Source organism: Ciconia boyciana, chromosome 20 (genome assembly GCF_034638445.1).
Source record: "Ciconia boyciana chromosome 20, ASM3463844v1, whole genome shotgun sequence".
NCBI lineage: Eukaryota > Metazoa > Chordata > Aves > Ciconiiformes > Ciconiidae > Ciconia > Ciconia boyciana.
The window spans coordinates 7150986-7169083 of record NC_132953.1 but is presented as its reverse complement, the minus strand read 5'-3'; the positions used below and the strand labels follow the sequence as shown (position 1 = coordinate 7169083).

Genomic DNA, 18098 nt, shown 5'->3' with positions numbered 1-18098 from the left:
TTAGCTTTGCGCCCAGGTCCATTAGACAACCAGACCCCTGCGCAGAGCAGCAGTTTGCTGGAGGTGACGCATTCTGAGAACAGGCATGGCGGGAAGGGGGAGGAGGTGCTGCCGTGCTCGCGGCGCAGGAACAGCGCTGACCGTTTCTCGGGACTGTAGTCCTTGCTGGCACAAGGCACGCGTCCCAGCAAAGCTCACCCCAGGGGCCGGGCAAGGCTGTTCCTCCTTTGCTGGGTGCAGCACTACAGCATGGCTTCCCTGAACAGGATTGCTTCTTTTCGGGTGTGAGAGCAGCTTGCCCACAGGGATGCTGCCTAGGCCCTGCCTGCGTGTCTGGGGTGCCACGGCCTGTCAGCTCCAGGGCACTTTGAGAGACCCCTCAGCCCCACTCCAGCCCCCTCTACAGCTCAGTCTCCTTCCCACCTCTAACTCCATCCTCCATGCCAGGAGCATGAAGCAGGAGGGAAGAGGGAAAGCAGGAAGCTTCGCAGGGCACAGGGGCATCCCAGGGGACCCTGAGAGGATGCCAGCAGTGCCTGTGGGTTGAGGAGCTAGGGCTGCAGAGCTGGCAACAGAGACAGGAAAAGTACAGGCAGAGCAGGCTGGGCAGCGCTGGCAGCCGGCGCTGCGGGAGCGGCATGGAGAGTACTGCTGATGCAGCAGAAGGTGTCTCGGCGGGCAGCTGTGATGGATACGGCTTGGTGATGGATACGGCTTGGTGAGCGGAGCCGCAGGTGCTGGCGACCAGGCAAGCAGTGTGCTGAGACAGGAGGAGGAGTGCTGCATCTGCTGGCGCCTTGCTAATTGTGGGCCGGGGGGGCACACCTCCGAGGAGCAGCTCGGCAGAGAGGTGCGGAGGGGTGGAGGGATGCCTGCCATCCCTGGCAGGGGGCACGATGGCTGCTAGGTGCCAAAGAGCCCATGCGGGGGGCCTCTGGGCCACGGTCACAGGTGCTGAAGTGAGGTGGCAGACGAGGCTGAGGCTGGACCCTCCAGCATCCTGCGAGCAGGACCACGGAGACCTGCAGCGCTGGGGACCTGAAACGGTGACACCCATACCCTGGTGCAGGGAAAGGCCATTACCTGTGGAGGATTCCTCCCCAGGATGCTCAGGTGTCTGTCAAGTTTGCTTCCAAAAAGATGGGTAAAGTTGGGATGGGTTTGGCCAAACCGCCCTTGTGAATCCCCCCAGCAGAGCCCTAAATTCTTATGGAGGCAGGGAAGTTGGGAATAGCAGCACCACCCAGCTGGGAGGGTGGGCCGGTAAATACAAAGGGGCTCCTGTGGGCACTGGCACAAAGTGGGTGTGCTGGGCAGGCGGGTACTCAGCTGCTTCCGCGACAACATGCCCCTGCGGCCACTATCTCCCTGCCGAGCATCTCTGCGGAGGCAGGGATCCGCGTGCCCTGCCGGGGAGAGGCAGCAAGCCTGGCACCGTGCTGCCTGCTCCCGCTGCACGCCCAGGGCCAGCCGTGCCCTCCTGGCCATGCGGCCCCAGGGCTCGGAGCGGGACGCTGCCTGTCGCAGGAGCCTGATGGAGCTGTCACACTTGGCAGCTCTGGCCGGTCTCCTCGGCTGACTGATCCCGTGAGACATCTGCCGCTGCCCTGGGCCTGGGAAATGCTCTGCTCTCCCGCAGCCCGGCCTCAGTGGGCGGTGTGTGCCATGGCCGGGAAGGGCACTCATGGCAGCCGGCCCTGGGATTTTGGCATGATGCTGAGATGTCCGGCATGGGACCCCGGGATACTGCGGCTCAGCGGAAACTTGTTTTGCTGAGTCCAGCACAAGGCTGCTGTGTCTGGTTTCAGGGAAGGCGAGCACCCTCTGCTCGGGCACTGTCACCTCTCCGGGGGGGACAGGAAGAAGGGCTCAGGGGTCCTGCCAGCTGGCTTGCAGCCTGCTGGGGGGGTCACGGTGGCTGCCGGGCCCCTGTGTACCGCTCCCTGCCTCTCACCTTGCACTAATGGAGCTGGGAGGGTTAAAATGCCAGGCTGCTCTCCGAGGAGGGCTCCTGCTTCCCTCCACGTGGGTACAGATCGGGGTAGGGCTGAGCAGAGCAATTGGGCTGCAGCCTCCCAGCTCAATGCAGCAGGCACTGCGCTGGCCCCAGCTGCCCTGGAGCATCTGGCTGTGGGCAGCCCCGGCCCCACTCCCAGCAGCAACGCGAGGACAGCCCTGGCCCTCTCCCAAACCTCCCAGAGGAGAGGGGGATGCTGGGCTCCCAGAGCAGGAGCAGGCAGAGCCCTCCTGCCGATGGAGGAGGTGGCGACGCTGGAACAGAGCTTCCCATCAGCACCTTATATTTACTGCAAGGTCCTCTGGCTGTGACCTTTAAAAGACAAGGTGGCCTGGCAGCCCGGGAGCTGGCAGCGGGCAGGAGACGCTCGCAGTGATCAGACACTGCAGGACCGTCCCGGCTGGGCCAGGCACGCGGGCTGGGAGCTGAGCGAGAGTCCCGGGCACGCAGACTGCGGGTGAGTGCTTGGCTGCCTTTGTCATTCTCAGCCCTCCCTTGCCTGCAGCTCTCCCTCGGAGCAACGCTTTCCCCTCTCCCTGCCTCCCTCTCCCTGCGCAGAGCCGTCCTGCCCGCTGCCCCCCGGCACCCGCCAGCAGAGCTAGCTGCCCTCCGGGGAGGGCAGGTTCCTTGCCCCCTGTCACGGGCCCTTTAATACAAGCAGGGAAGCAGGAGCAGTGTCCCCAGGCAGCCACTGCAGAGGCGTCTGCAAGAAACACTGAGGCGACCGTCCTGTGTCCCAGGAGAAAGTTTCTTCTTGACCCGGCACAGCCTGAGGCCACCCCTGCCGGACCCTCCCCAGCCCCGGCTCCAGCTCTCCCGTGCTGCCCTTCACACCCCTCAGCTCCCCGGAGTTCGCTGCCCCAGGCTGTCCCCTTTTCCAGGTCTCCCCTCACTACTTCCCGGCCCCGCAAGCAGGGCGCCCAGGCTGCAGGCGGCATCGAAGGGACAGTGGCTCTGGGATCCCACCAAGACCCCCCAGCGGTCCCCCGTGGCTCTCTGCACAGCACTGAGCAGAGGTCTCCCCAGCACAGGGAAGGGCCCCCGCCATCTCCCGACCTGCTCTCTTGTTCTTCAACACCTCTAATCCCACCTGGTCCAAGGAAATTTATGTGGTCTGTAAAAGGGACCGTCCCTGGTTCTGGAGGATCTGTGAAGCCCCGGCACTGGGGGGGTTGCAGTCACTGTCTTCAGTCGCTTGCAGTGATGAGAACTCACCCTCATCGTGTCCCGTGGGGCTCTGCTCCATGATCCCACAGTGCTTGCCTTCCTCACGAGTTTCTTGCCGGCGACTCTCCCAGAGGCGTCCCCAGACTGCCAACCTGTGGGTCCCCCATCCCCTTTGCCTGTGGCTGTTATTCAACCCTCCGACGAGGTGACTCCTCTGGGAAGCTGGGTGGGTGGATAGCCGCGCGCCCTCCTCTAGAGAGCTGCTCCTTTCTGCGACAGCGAAGCTGTTCCCTGCCACGGGCCAGGTACGGATTGCAGCCTGGCTGGGCTGTACCCCCCAGCACCAGCCCAGCCGCTGTAGGACTGTGTCAGCAGAGCTTTGGAGGTGATTTTCGTGCCCTTCCTCCAGAGAGGGAGAGGTGCCTGCGGGGAGGTGGGAGTTTTCCGCAGAGTTAACCCCGTGGGCACACGACGAGGTGTGCAGGGCGCAGCGCCCGGGCCAGGCAGGCGGCACATGGAAGAGCTGAGGCTGCCGGTGCTGCTCGCTGTCACCCTGCTGCTCGGAGCAGCGGTAGGCTGAGCGAGGTGGGGTCGCTGGGGAGTGGGTAAGGCAGGGCAGGCAGGCAGCATCGGCCCAGGAAAGAGCTAGTCTCCGTACGTGCGTAGGGGCGGTGTGCTGGCCAGACCTTCCTCGGGTGTGGATTTGGGATGCACGGGCATTCGGCGGCCTGGGTTGAAGGGCAGCTGGGAGGGTCAGAACTGCGGGCGGCTGTCAGAGCTCCCCTCGCCCTCGTGTCTCCACGGTGGGTGGATTGATGGATGTGCCTATCAACTGTGCCCCAGTTGTGCCGCGCCGCTCCGGTGCGTCCGCGCGGCGTCGCTGGATTGCTAAGTCGGACGGCAGCCCAGTTACGGGTGTCGATCACCTGGCGCGTGCCCCGGGCTCCGCTGGAGCCTGCTGAGCCTTACCTGCTGTGACCCGAGCAGCCGCCGTGCCCGGCTCTCTGCGGAGCGGAGGTGGGGAAGTCGGCAGGGAGCAGCTCCCTGTAGCACAGCTGGAGGCCCCGCAGCGTGTGCAGAGCACCCCTGAAATCTGGGTGCGTGAAGACTCGGGCAGCACCGGCCACTCTCCCGCCCCCAGCACTGCCCTGCCTGCACCTGGCTCTGCGGCAGCTCCCGGGGACCGAGCTGCAGAAGCGCAGGCTGCCCCGGGCTCCCTCGGCACCCAAAGCAAACCTGCTGCCGCAGCAGGACCGAGCTCCAGGCGCACAGGAGACTTCTCCTCCCCCTGGACAGATGCACAGACAGAGCAGAGACGAGGGGCCCCGTCCTGCCCCTCCAGCAGGCAGCAGCACAAAATCATCGAGTGCAAAGTTTGCGTTTTGTTGTTCTTTTGTTTGCTTAACTGTACAAAGAGCAATAAAAGCATCCTACACTCAGCAGAGTGTTTGGCAGAAGAAACCCATCAGAAGGCGCAAACCCAAAACCACAGTCATGACTGATAACAGTGCCTCCTGTGTATATAGATATATTTGTAGAGATTCTCTCTGTTGTGTACAGCTATGTACATACAGGTGCATTGGCAAGTTGCAATCCAAGGATAGTGCATGAAAGAAATGAAAGGCAGATGCAAGGCTGGTCATGTGCAACAGTCAGAGGTCTCTGGCCGCAAAGTTGCCAGCTCAGTCCTGCGTGGAGCCGCTCACAGCCCAGCTTCGAGCAGCAGGCGGTCCCAGGGAACCAGCCTTGTGGCTGGCTCCCCACCGGCACTGTACGGGAAAATCCATCCAGCATGGGCACGGGGGTGCGCGGGGGCAGGCAGCCTCAGCCCGGCCCTCCCTGGGCAGGGAAGCCCATGGGAGAGGGAGAAGCCACGCGGCGAGACACGGCGCATTCCTGCTGCAGATGGGAAGGGGAGCGGCGCAGAGCCTAGCGAGGTCGAGCGGGGTGGAGAGGGCACGTGGGGCCGGGGCAGAAAGTGGTGGGGGCAGAGCAGGGAGCACACGGCCGTCCCTTCATCCCCGGGGCCTGACGGCACCCGCACAGGGACGCGGCAGTGCTGGGCGGCGGGTGGTGTGGCGAAGGTCTCCCTTCTCCCCCGGCAGTGCTGCTCGTGGGTGACAGGGGACCTCCGTCACCGGCCCCTGGGCAGCGGTCCCCTGGGGCTCCGTGCACCACCCCTCTCCTGCCCCATGTCCCCCCTGCAATGGGAGAAGAAAAGCCCGGGCACGGTGTGGCAGGGGACGCTTCCCCGGGTCGTTTTCCCTGTCTGGCCCGCAAAAGGCCCCAGGGCGAGCTCCCCGTGCGCTCCAGCCAACACAGCTCACCTGCCAGGTCTGGCGCAGGAGGCGAGGGGCTTGCCCGAGGCCAGGCGGCGAGCCCGAGGCAGGCAGGACCGTCGTTTCCCAACCCTGGGGCTCACCGCCTCCCCCTGCACCGCAGCAGGGTGGGACCAGCCGGGATCACCGCTCGCTCACGCCTGCCCTCGCCCTCCCCGAGCCGCCTGGGCCACTGCTAATAAGGAACGGCAGAGCACCCAGGGCAGCTCCTGGGGCACGCTGAGGGAGCTGCCGCAAGCAGGGCAGGCGCTGGACCATGGAGGGGGCTGAGGCGGGCGGCAGCTGGCACGGCGGGGCCCACGCCTGGGCAGGCTGGCAGTGCATTGCCGTGGCAGTTACAGATTGTGCAGTGCTCTGCAGGGAGGCTGGAGGAGGCAGTCTCAGCGTCACACGGTTGCTCGGGGTTGACAGAGCTGTCCTGCCTCTGGGCCTGCGGTTGTGCCCAGTCCTTCCCAGCAAGCACCCAAAAACTCTTCCTCCCAGCAGCTCTTCGTCCCTAGCAGCCGCACCCCGCCGCTCCCTACCGCCTCGGTTTGGCACATCAGCAGAACATTTTCCATTAGAATTACCCTCCCCAAGAAGGAAACGAGCCCAAAAATTCAGCCCAGCACCTTTGGCTGAGATGCTCAGGCCCAAAAATAGCCCGAAAGGCAGAAGGGTACACCCGTTACACGCCAGGAGCCATTAGCGGCTCCAAAAACCAGCAAAGCTCAGAGGCAGAGCGTGGGCTAATGGTTGTTACCCAGCCGTCGGCTTCGGAGCAGGCTGGGACAGTCCCCGAGGAGCACGAGCTTCTTGTCGCAGCACCCTCAGCACTGGCACCCAGGACGTGCGAGGAGGAGATGGGCAGCTATCGGGGATCCCTCGGGGATGGGTGCACCCGTGCCCATGCCCCGGGCACAGCAGGAGTGCCTCGGGGGTGAGACATGGCCCCGAGGACAGATGGCTGCTGGCCGCTGGCCACTGGCCCACGCTCTCTTTTTCTAGTGGGATAGGGCGCAGACATCTGGGCACGGGGCTGCCTGACCCCCCCCACCCCTCCTGGCACCCCCTGCTCCAGCGCCTCCGTGCTTGGGGACCGTGCTCTTCCCCCCTCTCCTGTGCCACCCTGTCCCCAACATGTTTCCACGGCCCCAGGCAGTGCTCTGGCACTCGGAGCGTGCCCAGCGGGAGCAGGGGACAAGCCGGTCCCAGCTCAGCCTCCGGGGCAGCCTTCATACGCTTCAGCCACCCTCCCCAGCCCTGCCCGCTGTGGCCGGGCTCCGGGGACCTTCTTCTCTCTGCGCCCTGCTCCAGGCTAGGTTGGGTATTTAGATGGAAGGAGGGATGCTCTGGGGAGACAGAAATCCTTGCTCTGGGAAGCACATCAAGGGGGTCACGCTGTACAGGGGTGAAGAGGGAGGGGTGGGCAGGGGGTGTTACTTGGTGCCCTCGTCCGGGTTGCCTTCACCGTCTGTCTTCCCTTCCTCCTCTGTCTTCTGGTCGTCCGTGTTCAGCCTCTGCTGCTTTTTCCGGCGCACGCATTTCACCACCATCAGCACCAGGATCACCACGGCCAAGAAGCCACCTACAGAGGCGCCCACGATGACAGCCACTGTCGAGTCGTGCTTCGGGGGCTCTGGGGAGACAGAGCACGGGCTCAGGGCACACAGCCCCAGCTGGGGCAGCCAGCGGGAGCAACAGGGAGCAGGCAGAGCTCGCTCCCACCGCCGGGGAGCAAACCCTGCACATGTAATGCAGGGTGAAGGCAGGGCATGGGGCGGAGCAGAGCGCCAGCCAGCACCCGTGGGTGCTTGACAGCAGAGGGGAGCACTCTGCCGCTTACCTTTGGTGAGCACCTTCAGGCTGATGCTGGCATGGCCCCGGTGCCGGTCCGGGGGGTTCAGGACATAGCAATTGTAGGTGCCCTCGTCCTCTAGCTGCACATTTTTGAGGGTGAAGGACACATCGTACTTGGTGGGGTTCCCGGTGAACTCCACCCGGTTCCCAAAGCGGTCCAGCTGCTTATTCATGATCTTCATCCGGAACTGCAGGAACTGGGCAGCCCGCATGCGAGAGGAGGTGAGACAGTGTTTGGCACCCTGCGCGCTCAGCTTCCCCGGCCAGGCATCCCCCTCCCCGGCACGTACTGCCCTGGGCGCGCGCCCACGCTGCACGCTCACCCCCTGCTCAGCTCTGGCCGCCACAGTGCCCAGGGTCAGGGTCTCCTCGCAGAGCGGCGCTGCCAGCACCTCTCCCCACTCACCCCTGCCTGTCCTGCCACAGCAGGGCAGCTGCCCTGCCCCCTGGTTCTTTATGCAGTTGGCTCCTAATTCTCCCTGTGGCAGAGGAAGGCTGGATAGCAGGAGCACACATAAGGAGAAGGCTTGGGACCCCCAGGAATGCACACGACTGCTTCAAGCTGGTCCCAGGCCCTGTCAGCAGATCCCCACCGCCGGCGAGACTCACCAGCTCCTCAGAGCAGTTCCTGCACTCCTGGTACGTCCAGTTGAGGGAGAACTGCTTGTTCTCCACCTTGTAGCAGGAGTTGAAGGTGCAGGAGAGCTTCACGGAGGAGCCATTCAAGGCATTGATGGTGGCGGGAGCCATGACCTCCATGCCCAATCCCGTGGGCGCTGCCGCAAGCACAGAGAGCAAGAGCAGAAATGCAGGTGAGTTAGAAAGCGGGCACAAGCAGCCGGCCTGCTGGCTGAGCTGGTCTCCCCAGTCCGCCCTGCAGCCGGCTGGCTGCACAGAGCTCACCCTGGGGCCTGGGATTGCCTTTCAGGCACATCCGCGCACAGACTGTACTGTGGCCAGGCAGGACCGGGGTTTCCCTGCACAGCGGTGACAGGGGACAAGGGGGGAGCAGCCCCAGCCCTGGCACCATGCCTTGGCTGGACAGAAAGAGCATCAGCCCTGCTCTGCAAGGGCTGATGACCCCTCTCTGCCGTGCCTGGCCTGATTGTGCCCAGTGCTAAGTTCTGCTGACTCCAGGCAAGCCCTGCTCCTTGCCACTTAAACGAGGTTTTCCTGCTGCAGAATCGATAACGCTATGCAAAGGGCTGAATGCAGCATCAGCATGCAGGGCTCCGCGCCACATCCGCTGAGAAATTTATGGCTGCGCTCATCAGATTTCATTCCCGGCAGGACGCACTACAGCGGCGAGCCCCTGGGGGCTGCAGGGGGAATGCAGATGATCCCCCCTCCCAGTGGTGTTCACGCAAGGATTCTCCAGCTGGGAATGACTGGGTCGAGATCTCAGTCACTCCTGGGGGGGCAAGGCCGATCCCTGCACCCTGGCCTCGCTGTGGCAGAGAAATGGGGGCACTACCCAGTGCAGCTTGCAGGGCAGGACGGCTCACTCGGGGAATGGGCAGTGATGGGGCGTCTCTGCCCTGCTCCCCCTTCCACTCCTTTCCTGAAGCTCCCCTAGTCTGCTGGCTGCTCCAGCAGCACCCGAAACCCAGTGCCTGCATCCAGCACATTCGCCCCAGCCGGCCGGGGGGGTGCACACGCCCAGACAGGCTCCTGTGCAGCCAGCTAGCTGCAAACTCTAAGGCTAAGCCCCGAGAAGCACAGGGACGGAGAGCCCTGGAAGGACTGCTAGGGGGGACGAGGCTGAAAGGGGGGCTCTGTGGCACCCACAGGGCAGGGACAGTGACACTGGCAGCAGGTGCTTTTCCGATCACCTCACCTCTCCCCTTTGGCTGCTGCTCTTTGCTCTCAAACCTTCTTCCTGAGGTGCTCCTGAGTCCAGCCCTGTGGCCAAGCTGGATGCATGTCAAGGCTGCTCCGCTGGCTAATCCGCTCCATCTGCAAGCAGGGCAGGAAAGGGGCCAGGCTCTGCAGCCAGGGAAAAGAGGCTTTTCCAAGTGGCAGATACGGCTCTTTTGAGCCACAGCTCTTGCTGCAAGGTGCAAACTAGCAGCATCCTGAAGCCAGCTCTCTGGAGGCAGAGGGGTGCCCTCCAGGGACGGCCAAGCCCCTGGAGACGGCTCCCTGCTTGTGCTGGCAGCCGAGCAGCCATGATGAGCATCCTCCATCCAGCCCCAGCGCAGGGAGGGCTCCCCACAGGGTGCTGGGAGGCAGGGATGGGGAGAGCTGGCACATGGGGACAAGTCGCACATCCATAAGGAAGGAAGAAGCGTCCGGGCTCGAGCTGGCGACCCAGCCTTGCTGCACCATCGCAGCCCATGCCCTTAGACGCTTTCGAGAAAACCTTGTAGGGGTGGGAGAGAAGAGCCGGGAGCCTGCCTGTCCCAGGAGGCCCCTTCACAGATCCAGCCCAGCAGGCCTGGTTGGAGGGGTCCCTGCACAGAGTCACTGGCTTGAGCGCCCAGCGGCCCTCACGCTATGCCCTGTGTGCCCACGCTTGGGTGGCGTGGCTTCGTGCTGCATCCTCGGGGTGACCCAGGGCTCTGCAGAGGGCTGAGATGCCACCAGGAGCTCTCCCAGGCTCTGCAGCAACGGGGCGGCCCTGGCCAGGGCTTTGCCCTGCCACCTGGTACGGCAGGACCATGCCGCAGCCAGAGGGTCCTCGCAGACAGCCAGCACGCGATAGGCACTTGCCCTGGGAGCACCTATGTGCATGGGTCCAAACTCTGCCATTGCCCGGGCACCCAGCACGGCGGGGCAACAGAGGTGGGGAAAGAAACCACTAAAATCCCTGGGACCGACCGTCCGGGCTGCGTCCTTCGGTGCTGCGCAGACTCCCAAACGCTCTGCCACACTACACCCTGCACCCAGGGCTCGGGAGGTAAAATTACACGCAGCCTCTAAAGCAGACCTTGCTGGGCTTTTTATCCTCCATTTCCCAGGCTCTCTCCTAAAGCAAAGGCAGCCCACCAGGAGCTCCAGGACAGTGCGAACAGCACTTCAAAGACGTGATGCGTTCCTGTTTCCAATCAATATAGACCCAAACCTGCTGACACACGCTGCTGGCTCCGGGGCAGGGCAGAAATGCAAAGACCACGGATCCCCGCCACCCCATGCAGCGCCCTCAGCCCAGAGCCCGCTGCCCCAGCAGCCGGCCACAAACCAAAGGACAGTCGCAAGCCACCCGTAGCCCACCAGCCACCGCCTTCCCAGCGAGGCAAAGCCAGAACTGCCCCCTCTCCCCGCTGCAGCCCACACCTCTGCCTGGCATGCAAACAGCCTTGCGCTTAGACAAAACCTCCAGCAAGCAGGATGCACTTTTTTTTAAGAGCAGATGCAGTTGCAACATACCCCCCATCCTGCCTAAAAGCAGGTCACCCTGGCTGGCGGATTTCAGCAGGGCGCGTATCGGACCACCTCTGTCCCTGTCCCTGTCCCTGCGGCACAGCATCGCTCACTGGCTCGCTGCTTCCCCGGGGACAGGAGGGGCTTCTCAGGGCTGGCATGTGGGGAGGGGGCTCCTGGCCAGAGAGGGGGTTTCTCCCCAGCCTGGGTGCTCTCCCCTGGCAGCCGTGTGCATGCAAGGGGTCAAGTCGACACTTACCCAGCGAGAGGAGCAAGCTGAGGCCAGTGAGGAACAAGGTGGGCTGCGGGAGCCAAGCATCCGGGCTCATTTTGAAGGACTTTTGTGTATGGAGAGGACCTGGTGTTGGTGTGGATTTTGGTGGTGGTGGTTTGCTTTTTTCGAACGCCCGGGTTATTTGCAGGTGACATATAACATTAGAGCTGCTTTATTTCCACAGCCCAATATGGCTGGCTGGAGTGGTGCTGGATCGAAAAAATCAGTAAATGCTATGGTTGGTGGATTTCAGCAGGGGAAGTGGGAGGGCAGAAAAATTTTCTCCTGAACAGAAGGTGAACCCTCCTGGCGCTCCTGCTCTGTGCTCGGGGGTCTGATCGCGGGCTATGTCGCAGAGGGTCTCCTGCAGCATGCTGAGCCCAGGGCAGCTGAGGAACAGGCTTCTGCTAGGATTTCCTCTGGCTGTGCAAACTTGCTGTTGGAGCAAGCAGCGCTCAGGGCTCCTCTTCCCCCCAGGAGGCCAGGAGCCCAGGGACTCAGCCAGTGCCCCACGGCGCAGGCCTGGCCCTGAGGGTTCCCATGGCCCCTGCAGCCCCCCCGATTTCAGTGGGGCCACACAGATGCGTCAGCTCTGCCCTGCTGGAGGCTGGCGACCCAGCCCTGCTCTCACTGTTCACAGCAGCAGTCCCCACTCTCGAGGGCCCAGGAACATCAGAAATGCCCTCCCGAAGCCAGGCAGAGAGCAGAGGGACTGACCTGGCCTGGGAAGGGCAGGGGCTCCCAAGGAGGCAGCCTGCACAGCAATCCGGCCAGCGTGCCCAGGAGGAGGCACGGCTACGGGCGGGCAGCCTGCGGCAGGTAGAAGCGCTCCCCCTGCGCCTGCCTGCTCCCATGCTGATGTGAGGGCAGCCCCTCGCTTCCCGGGGTGCCAGACCCTGCCGGCACCTTCCCCCATCCCCAGCAGCATGCTCTCCCAGGGCACCCTCTCTTCGTCCAGCCCTCGGGATGGGGAGGCTCTGCTCAGCAGTAACAGGGCTGGAGAAGGTCTTTGGTCCCCTTCACGCCATCTGTCAAGGAAGGCTTTGGGCCATGGACTCCAAGCCTGGATTGAGGCTGCAGAGACCAGTGCAGGAAGGAGATGAGAGGTGACCTCATGGAGACCAGAAAGCCAGTGACAGCAGCTGCTCAGCCACCTATTTCTTGTGCTGCGGGATGCAGGATGGTGGGGTTTGCTGCGGCAGCATCAGTGGGGAGAAAGGAGAGGAACCAGAGCACATCTCAGTTCCTGTGCACCAGAGCCCTGGGAAGGAAGGGATGGGGCAACGGGGAGGCAGGAGGGACGCAGAGGTGCTCTGCTCCCTGACCAGCTCCAGGAGGGGAAACAGGGCAGGCAGGAGAGAAGGCATCAGAGAAGTGCCAGTGTGAACACAGGCAACCTGCTCAGCAAACACACTCACTGCACACACAGCACCGTTTCCCAACATGCTGGGCAGGCAGAGCATGCTCTGCCCTGCTCTGCTGGAAAGGGTCCCACAACCCCGCCAATGGAGCAGAGGTCATACGTAACCCCCGACACCCCAAAACCAGCTCCGGCTGCCGATTCCTCCTGTAATCCCATTACTTGGCTTCACCCAGGAAAAGAGAGTAGGGTGTCAACGTGAAACCAAGCACTGCAGCCCGGAGCAGCCTGTGCTGCAGTCTCCCATCCAGCAGAGCCGGGTGGGAGGTGGTCCCCAGCGGCTCCCAGCTCTGCACCTGGAGGTGTCAAACATCTATATATAGTGCCGGAGAAGAGCCAGCACTCGCCGAGACGCTGCCCCAGAGGCCCGGGAGGGGTTGCTGGACTCCCGGGCAGCGAGTCCCAGGCGTAGGGTGCACGTGGAGGTGCTCACCCATGGCGAGCGGCTGGTGCGCGGGAGACGCGCGTGAGCGCACACGGGTAGGGGGACCCCACTGCCTGTGGGGCCTGCCCCGCTCCCCTCCATCCCCTGCAGAGCCAGGGCAGCGGGGGGGCTCAGTACAGCCCAGGCAGACCCCTTCCTGCTGCAAAGGGACCCCCTCTGGGGCCCATTTGGCTTTACTGCTCCCTGGAGCCAGCGGGGCAGGCGCAGGCAAGGCTGCACCTGGGTGCAGGGGCTCCCAGGCCCTGGGCCAGGCAGTCTTTGGCACGCTTGGACGTCACACGCTTAAGCAGGAGGTAAAAGGAAGCCAGGAAAACTCCCCGAGTTTTATTATCTTCAGAAGATACCACTGGCACATTTGCACAGCTCCCACTGCATCTCCTCCTTCCTCCCTCTGCCAGGCTCTCCTTGGAGATTGTTATCTCGGGACCTGGAGCTGCACAGACCAGGATCAAAGCTAGAGCGTGGAGGCTGTGCCGTCCGTGCACCCCTCCAGAGACCAGGAGACAAAAGCCAGAGACACACGTCTCTCTGCCCCGGTCCCCCAGCAGACAACCGGCGTGGGACGTGCCCCAGCAGTGGCTCTGGCACGGAGCACGCAGTGAAGTGGCACTGCTTCTTGGAGGAAGGGCTGACAGCAGCAGAATGCTGGCCCGCCCAAAGGAACAAAGATGCCTCGCACACACCTGCTGGCTAAGGGGCTTACATCCTCCAGCATGGCTATTTCTCCCCTTCTGGAGGCCAGGGAAGGGCCGCCTCTGGCCTGCTGCAGGGTTCCTCGCTTCGTCCATCGCCCTGTCTCCCCTCTCCCATCCATTCTGCCGGGATCACCCTCTTGGCCAGCTCCACGTAGACGCCGTTCTCCCGGAAGGGAGAGGGGTGCTGCAAGGAGCAAGGGATAGGGCGTGAGTCTCGCCGCAGGTATTGGCACCCATTTGGAGTGGGCAGGAGACAAGAAATGCTGCTGTCTGGCGTGGGGAGCGAGGGGTCAGGCCCTGGATGCCATCACCCTGGGGGGGCTGGTGATGTAGGGGGTCACACCAGCCCTACAGCTGCACACCCTGCCCATGCCTGCCACAGCTCGGGGCAGCCGCTCGCCTCCTCACCATGGTTATGTAGGTCTCCTCGGCTCTCCTCTTCTTCCCTGCATCCTGTTCAGCCTTGGGTACCTCAGCTCCAGGGATTGAGGAGTAAAGCGCTTCCTATGAGGGGGAGACCAGGACACTTGGAACCAAGCAGTCCCCAAATACACGAGGGCCTTCTTACCCCAGTCGTAGGACTAGCACCGAGAGCCACGGCCACGGCTGGCTGGCAAACAGCACCTTGTGCTTGGCCAGTGTGGGATCCCCGCCCTCAGCCTCCCCAGCCCTGTGCCCCATACACCCCATGTCAGTGATCCCTCTGTGTCCCAAGGACGCGCAGCCTCAGCTAGCGATGAGACAGCAGCCATCCCGTGGGAGGATGACCCTGGCTTCGGCCTCCGGGGGAGGCTGTGGCCCAGCACCCCATCTCCCCCTGCCAAGCCTATCCGCCCCCGGGCATCTGCCCGCTGCGGGAGCATTTGCTCCGTCAGGGCCTCCTCTTAACTGCGAGCCAAACGAAACGGCAGGGCCCGAGGCTCGTCCCAGCCTCGAGGGACAGCCTCGAGGGACAGCCTCGAGGCACAGCAAGGAGCCCGCAGCTCGCCTGCGCGTGCCCCGTCCCTCGCCGGTCGCCGGGCGTGACTGGCCGCGCGAGGGCACGGCCCGGCGGGTGCGCGGGCACGGGCGCCCGGCCCCCGCCCTGCAGCCCTCTGCGCCCCAGCCCTCCCCTCCTCTGCCTCTCCCTCTGCGCGGTGCCCGCGGGCCGCGGCCGTGCCCCGGAGCGGGGCAGGCGCACGCTCCCCTCCACGCAGCCCAGCCCCAGCTCTCACCTCTGCTTTGCTCTTGCCGCCGCCGTTTCCAGTCCTCTCCAGGGCCGCCCTGGGTGCGGATCTCGAGGGAAGGCAACGGCGGGGTCACCGCAGGCGAGAAGCATCGCCTGCTCCGCCTGTCCCTGCCCTCCCTCTCCCGGGCCGCGGGGATCCCCCGGCACGTGCCTCGGCCGGGCCGCCCCGCTGCTGGCACGCCGGGAGCCGGGAGCCCGGAGCCCGGAGCCCGGAGCCCGGAGCCGAGCGGGGGCCGGCCGGGGCAGCGGGACACTAGAGGGCAGCAGGAGCCCGCACCCCGCCGCGGGCCGGGCCTCGCCCCGGGAGATGAACCCTCCGGTTCCCGCAGCTGCAGCCCGGCTCGGCCAGGGAGAACGGTGCAGGAAGGCTGCAGGGAGGTGCTTTGCTCAGCCCCGTCAACCCAGAGCTAGCGTCGGTACCTCTTCCTCAGGCAGAGTCCGGCCAGGAAAGCCAGCACGACGGCCACACAGCCACAGCCCACGGTCACAGGCCAAAACCCGGTGTCTCTCGGGGCCACAGCTGCTCCTCGTCCTGCTGGGGAGACACCAAGGCAGGGGATGGTACACACGGGGACCCCGGCCCTACTCCGGAAGAATCGCGGTGGGAGGTCCGAGAGCCTCCCGGAGCCTCTGCAGCCCCTCTACGTGGGGCCGAACAGGGTGACAGGAGAGGGGAGCACTCGTAGGGCACGTACCTCTCTGTCCCGTGGAGCTGACGTGCAGCACCGTGTGGTTCTTGAAGATGCTGCTGCCCTGGAGCAGCCGGATCTCACATACATACGTGCCGCTGTCATTCACCTGTACATCCTGCAGCCGGATGGAGCCATCCCAGCGGGAAATGTCCCCTTGCCACTGCGCCCGGTCCCGGAAACGGCCCACAGGGATGCTACGGTTGCTGTAGTAATAAAACACCATCTCCTCCTGCCAGGGCACAGACAGCATCAGGTGAAAGGAGCCCAGCGGAAGGGCGCTGCCCTGTGTCTCTTCCCTGCTCAAGAGCCCTCAGATCCACACTCTTTCCCTCTCCCCGCGGAGCTGTACGCCCCGCCACGCACGAGAGCCCAGCTCACTCCCACGCTCTCACGTCCTGCCCCAGGACGCAGCACCCAGCGCTGTGGTTCCCCTGCGGCGCGAGGCCATGGGGAGAAGTGGACGTGCCCCGCTGCCACACGGGGGAACCTTCCTCCTCTCGTGGCCTGGGCCAGGTGAACGGGCTTCCCCACAGCCTCCCAAGAGCAGCAAGGCTGCCTCGCTCACCCTCCCCTGCCACCCGCCCCTGTGCCCTGCTCCACCACCCACCCCCTGGTCCCGACCAACCTCCTGCGTGCCGGCTCCTGCCACGTGCAGCCAGTCCACTTTGGCCATCGTCCAGCCCTTGGCCACCGGGTCTAGGAAGAGGCACTGCAGCAGGACAGAGTCCCCAGCGCTGGCTCGAAGCTGAGGCTCCATGAACACCCAGCCAGCCGACCCGCTGCATCGCTCTGCCAGGGACAAGGACAGCAGGATGAGTCCAGGGAGGACGGCCAGATGCAGCCTGCCTGTCCCCATAGATATCTCCTCTCCAGGTAAGCCTGGGGCTAATGGCACTGACCAGTCCAGAGCGCAACGGGGAGGCCCTGCTCCCTGTGCGGGCAAAGCCTCTCCCTGACCCCTGCTTTTGGCGTGCCTGGGATGCAGGGCAGCGCATCCTCCCAGCCGCCAGACTGAACAAGCCACGCAGAAGGGAAGTGAGGAAGCACAACCCTAGCCCTCTGCGTCTCCAAGCCAAAGGCTTCAGCTCCTGCAGGGCTGTTCCTGTGAGTCACTGGCTGGTAGAACCAGTGCCGCTCTCATCTACACCAGGCCAGGGGCAATGCAACCGCTTCTCACGCATTTCAGTTCCTCCTTCACAACCTGCCCATTTGGCTTCATTACCACTTGCTCACAGGCTCCCGACCTGGGCTTGGACTTGTCTGGCCACATAACTACTGCTTAGGCTTTCTAGAGAAGCCGGACAGTGGGGAAAAAACCAAAACAGAGGAACATGAAAGAGCACAGAGCTGACACAACCAGGATGAAGCAGCTGCTGACACGGCAGCCTGCAAAGCGTGTGGCAGGAAGGGGAAACAAGTGGGGCAGAAAACGTCCCTGGAGCTCATCAAGAGAAACCCTGCATGCCCCAGAGTCTGCACCGGTAAAACCTAGCAAGAGCAGCAGCTGAGGCTCTGGCACTTGTTTGCCAAGAACTAGGTGAGCTGATTCAGCAGGGAGCTGCTCGGACAGGTAGACTTTTCCTGGTGTCTTAGCCACTCAGCTCACTCTGTCCACAAGCCGCTGAGGGCTGGGCCCTTGTGAAGCACCAAGTACTTGTCTGATGCCCTGTAAATAATAAATGCAAAGGGCTACGGCTTCCCAAATAGGTTTCCTTTGGTCTTGACCAGCTGTGGAGCTGAAAATGACAAATATTCGCCAGCGGAGAAGACCAAGGGAGCCAGTTGCCTCAAGCAGAGCCCAAATCAATACCTCGGAAACCTTTCCCTGTATTTAGACTCGGCAAAGCAGTTCTACTTCCTTCAAAGCCTTGGAGTCTGGCAGAATAAGCACAGGACTCCACCCAGGGATGCTGTTGCAATTTGAAGCCTATATATACATGAGCTCTGCAGGAAGGGAATATGCAGCACCCAGAGACCAGAGAAGTCACTGGCACCCAGGAGCCCACTTACTGCTGCCAGCACCACGTGCCTGCGAAATCCCAAGGGGCTCTCACCGCAGGAAGAGAGGAACTGATGGGCCTTTCAGCAAAGGCAGAGGGGAAAGCAGGCAAGGTAAATAAAACCACCAGAATGACTTACAGCTTACCCAGCCATGTCAGCACCAGACTCAGGCTCAGCAACACCTTCATCTTATTCTAAAAGGAACAGCAGAGGTGACGCACGCATCAGTTTCCCCTGGGGCAGGACACCAACAACTTGCAACCGAACTGAACGCCAAGGTCGGGAAAAGACTTCCTCCAGTTCTTTGGAGAGGGGCACAATCTTTGCTGCCTGGATGTTCAGCCTCTCAAGTTAGCCACTATCCCAGCTGGGAGCCTGAAACTCAGCGAAGCACAGATGTCAGATACGTCTCTGGTTTGAGACTGCTCTGAGCCCTGGGAAGGAAGAGAGAGAGCGGGGAGGAGGGCTCAGCCTGAAACACCTTTGCATTTTCCCCTAAGTAATGAATCTTTCCGGTGGTTTGGGGGTCGAGTCTCTAGCATCTGAACTGAGATGTTCATAGGTGTTATCTCTGCTCAGAAAGCAATGGGATGGTTTTTTCTGCTACAGACTCAGAGA

The 18098-nt window shown here is 63.2% G+C and overlaps 1 protein-coding gene across 1 annotated transcript; it reads right to left on the bottom strand.

Annotated features, from left to right (window-relative positions):
* Nucleotides 1–6941: 6941 nt before the first annotated feature.
* On the bottom strand, nucleotides 6942–11069 carry SCN2B (sodium voltage-gated channel beta subunit 2). Its single transcript, XM_072884676.1, has 4 exons — nucleotides 10985–11069; nucleotides 7972–8138; nucleotides 7349–7559; nucleotides 6942–7141 (listed from the first exon to the last, which is right to left on the bottom strand). The coding sequence occupies exons 1-4, from the start codon at nucleotides 11052–11054 to the stop codon at nucleotides 6942–6944; spliced, it is 648 nt and encodes a 215-aa protein (XP_072740777.1). The 5' UTR covers nucleotides 11055–11069.
* Between the last annotated feature and the right edge of the window lie 7029 nt (nucleotides 11070–18098).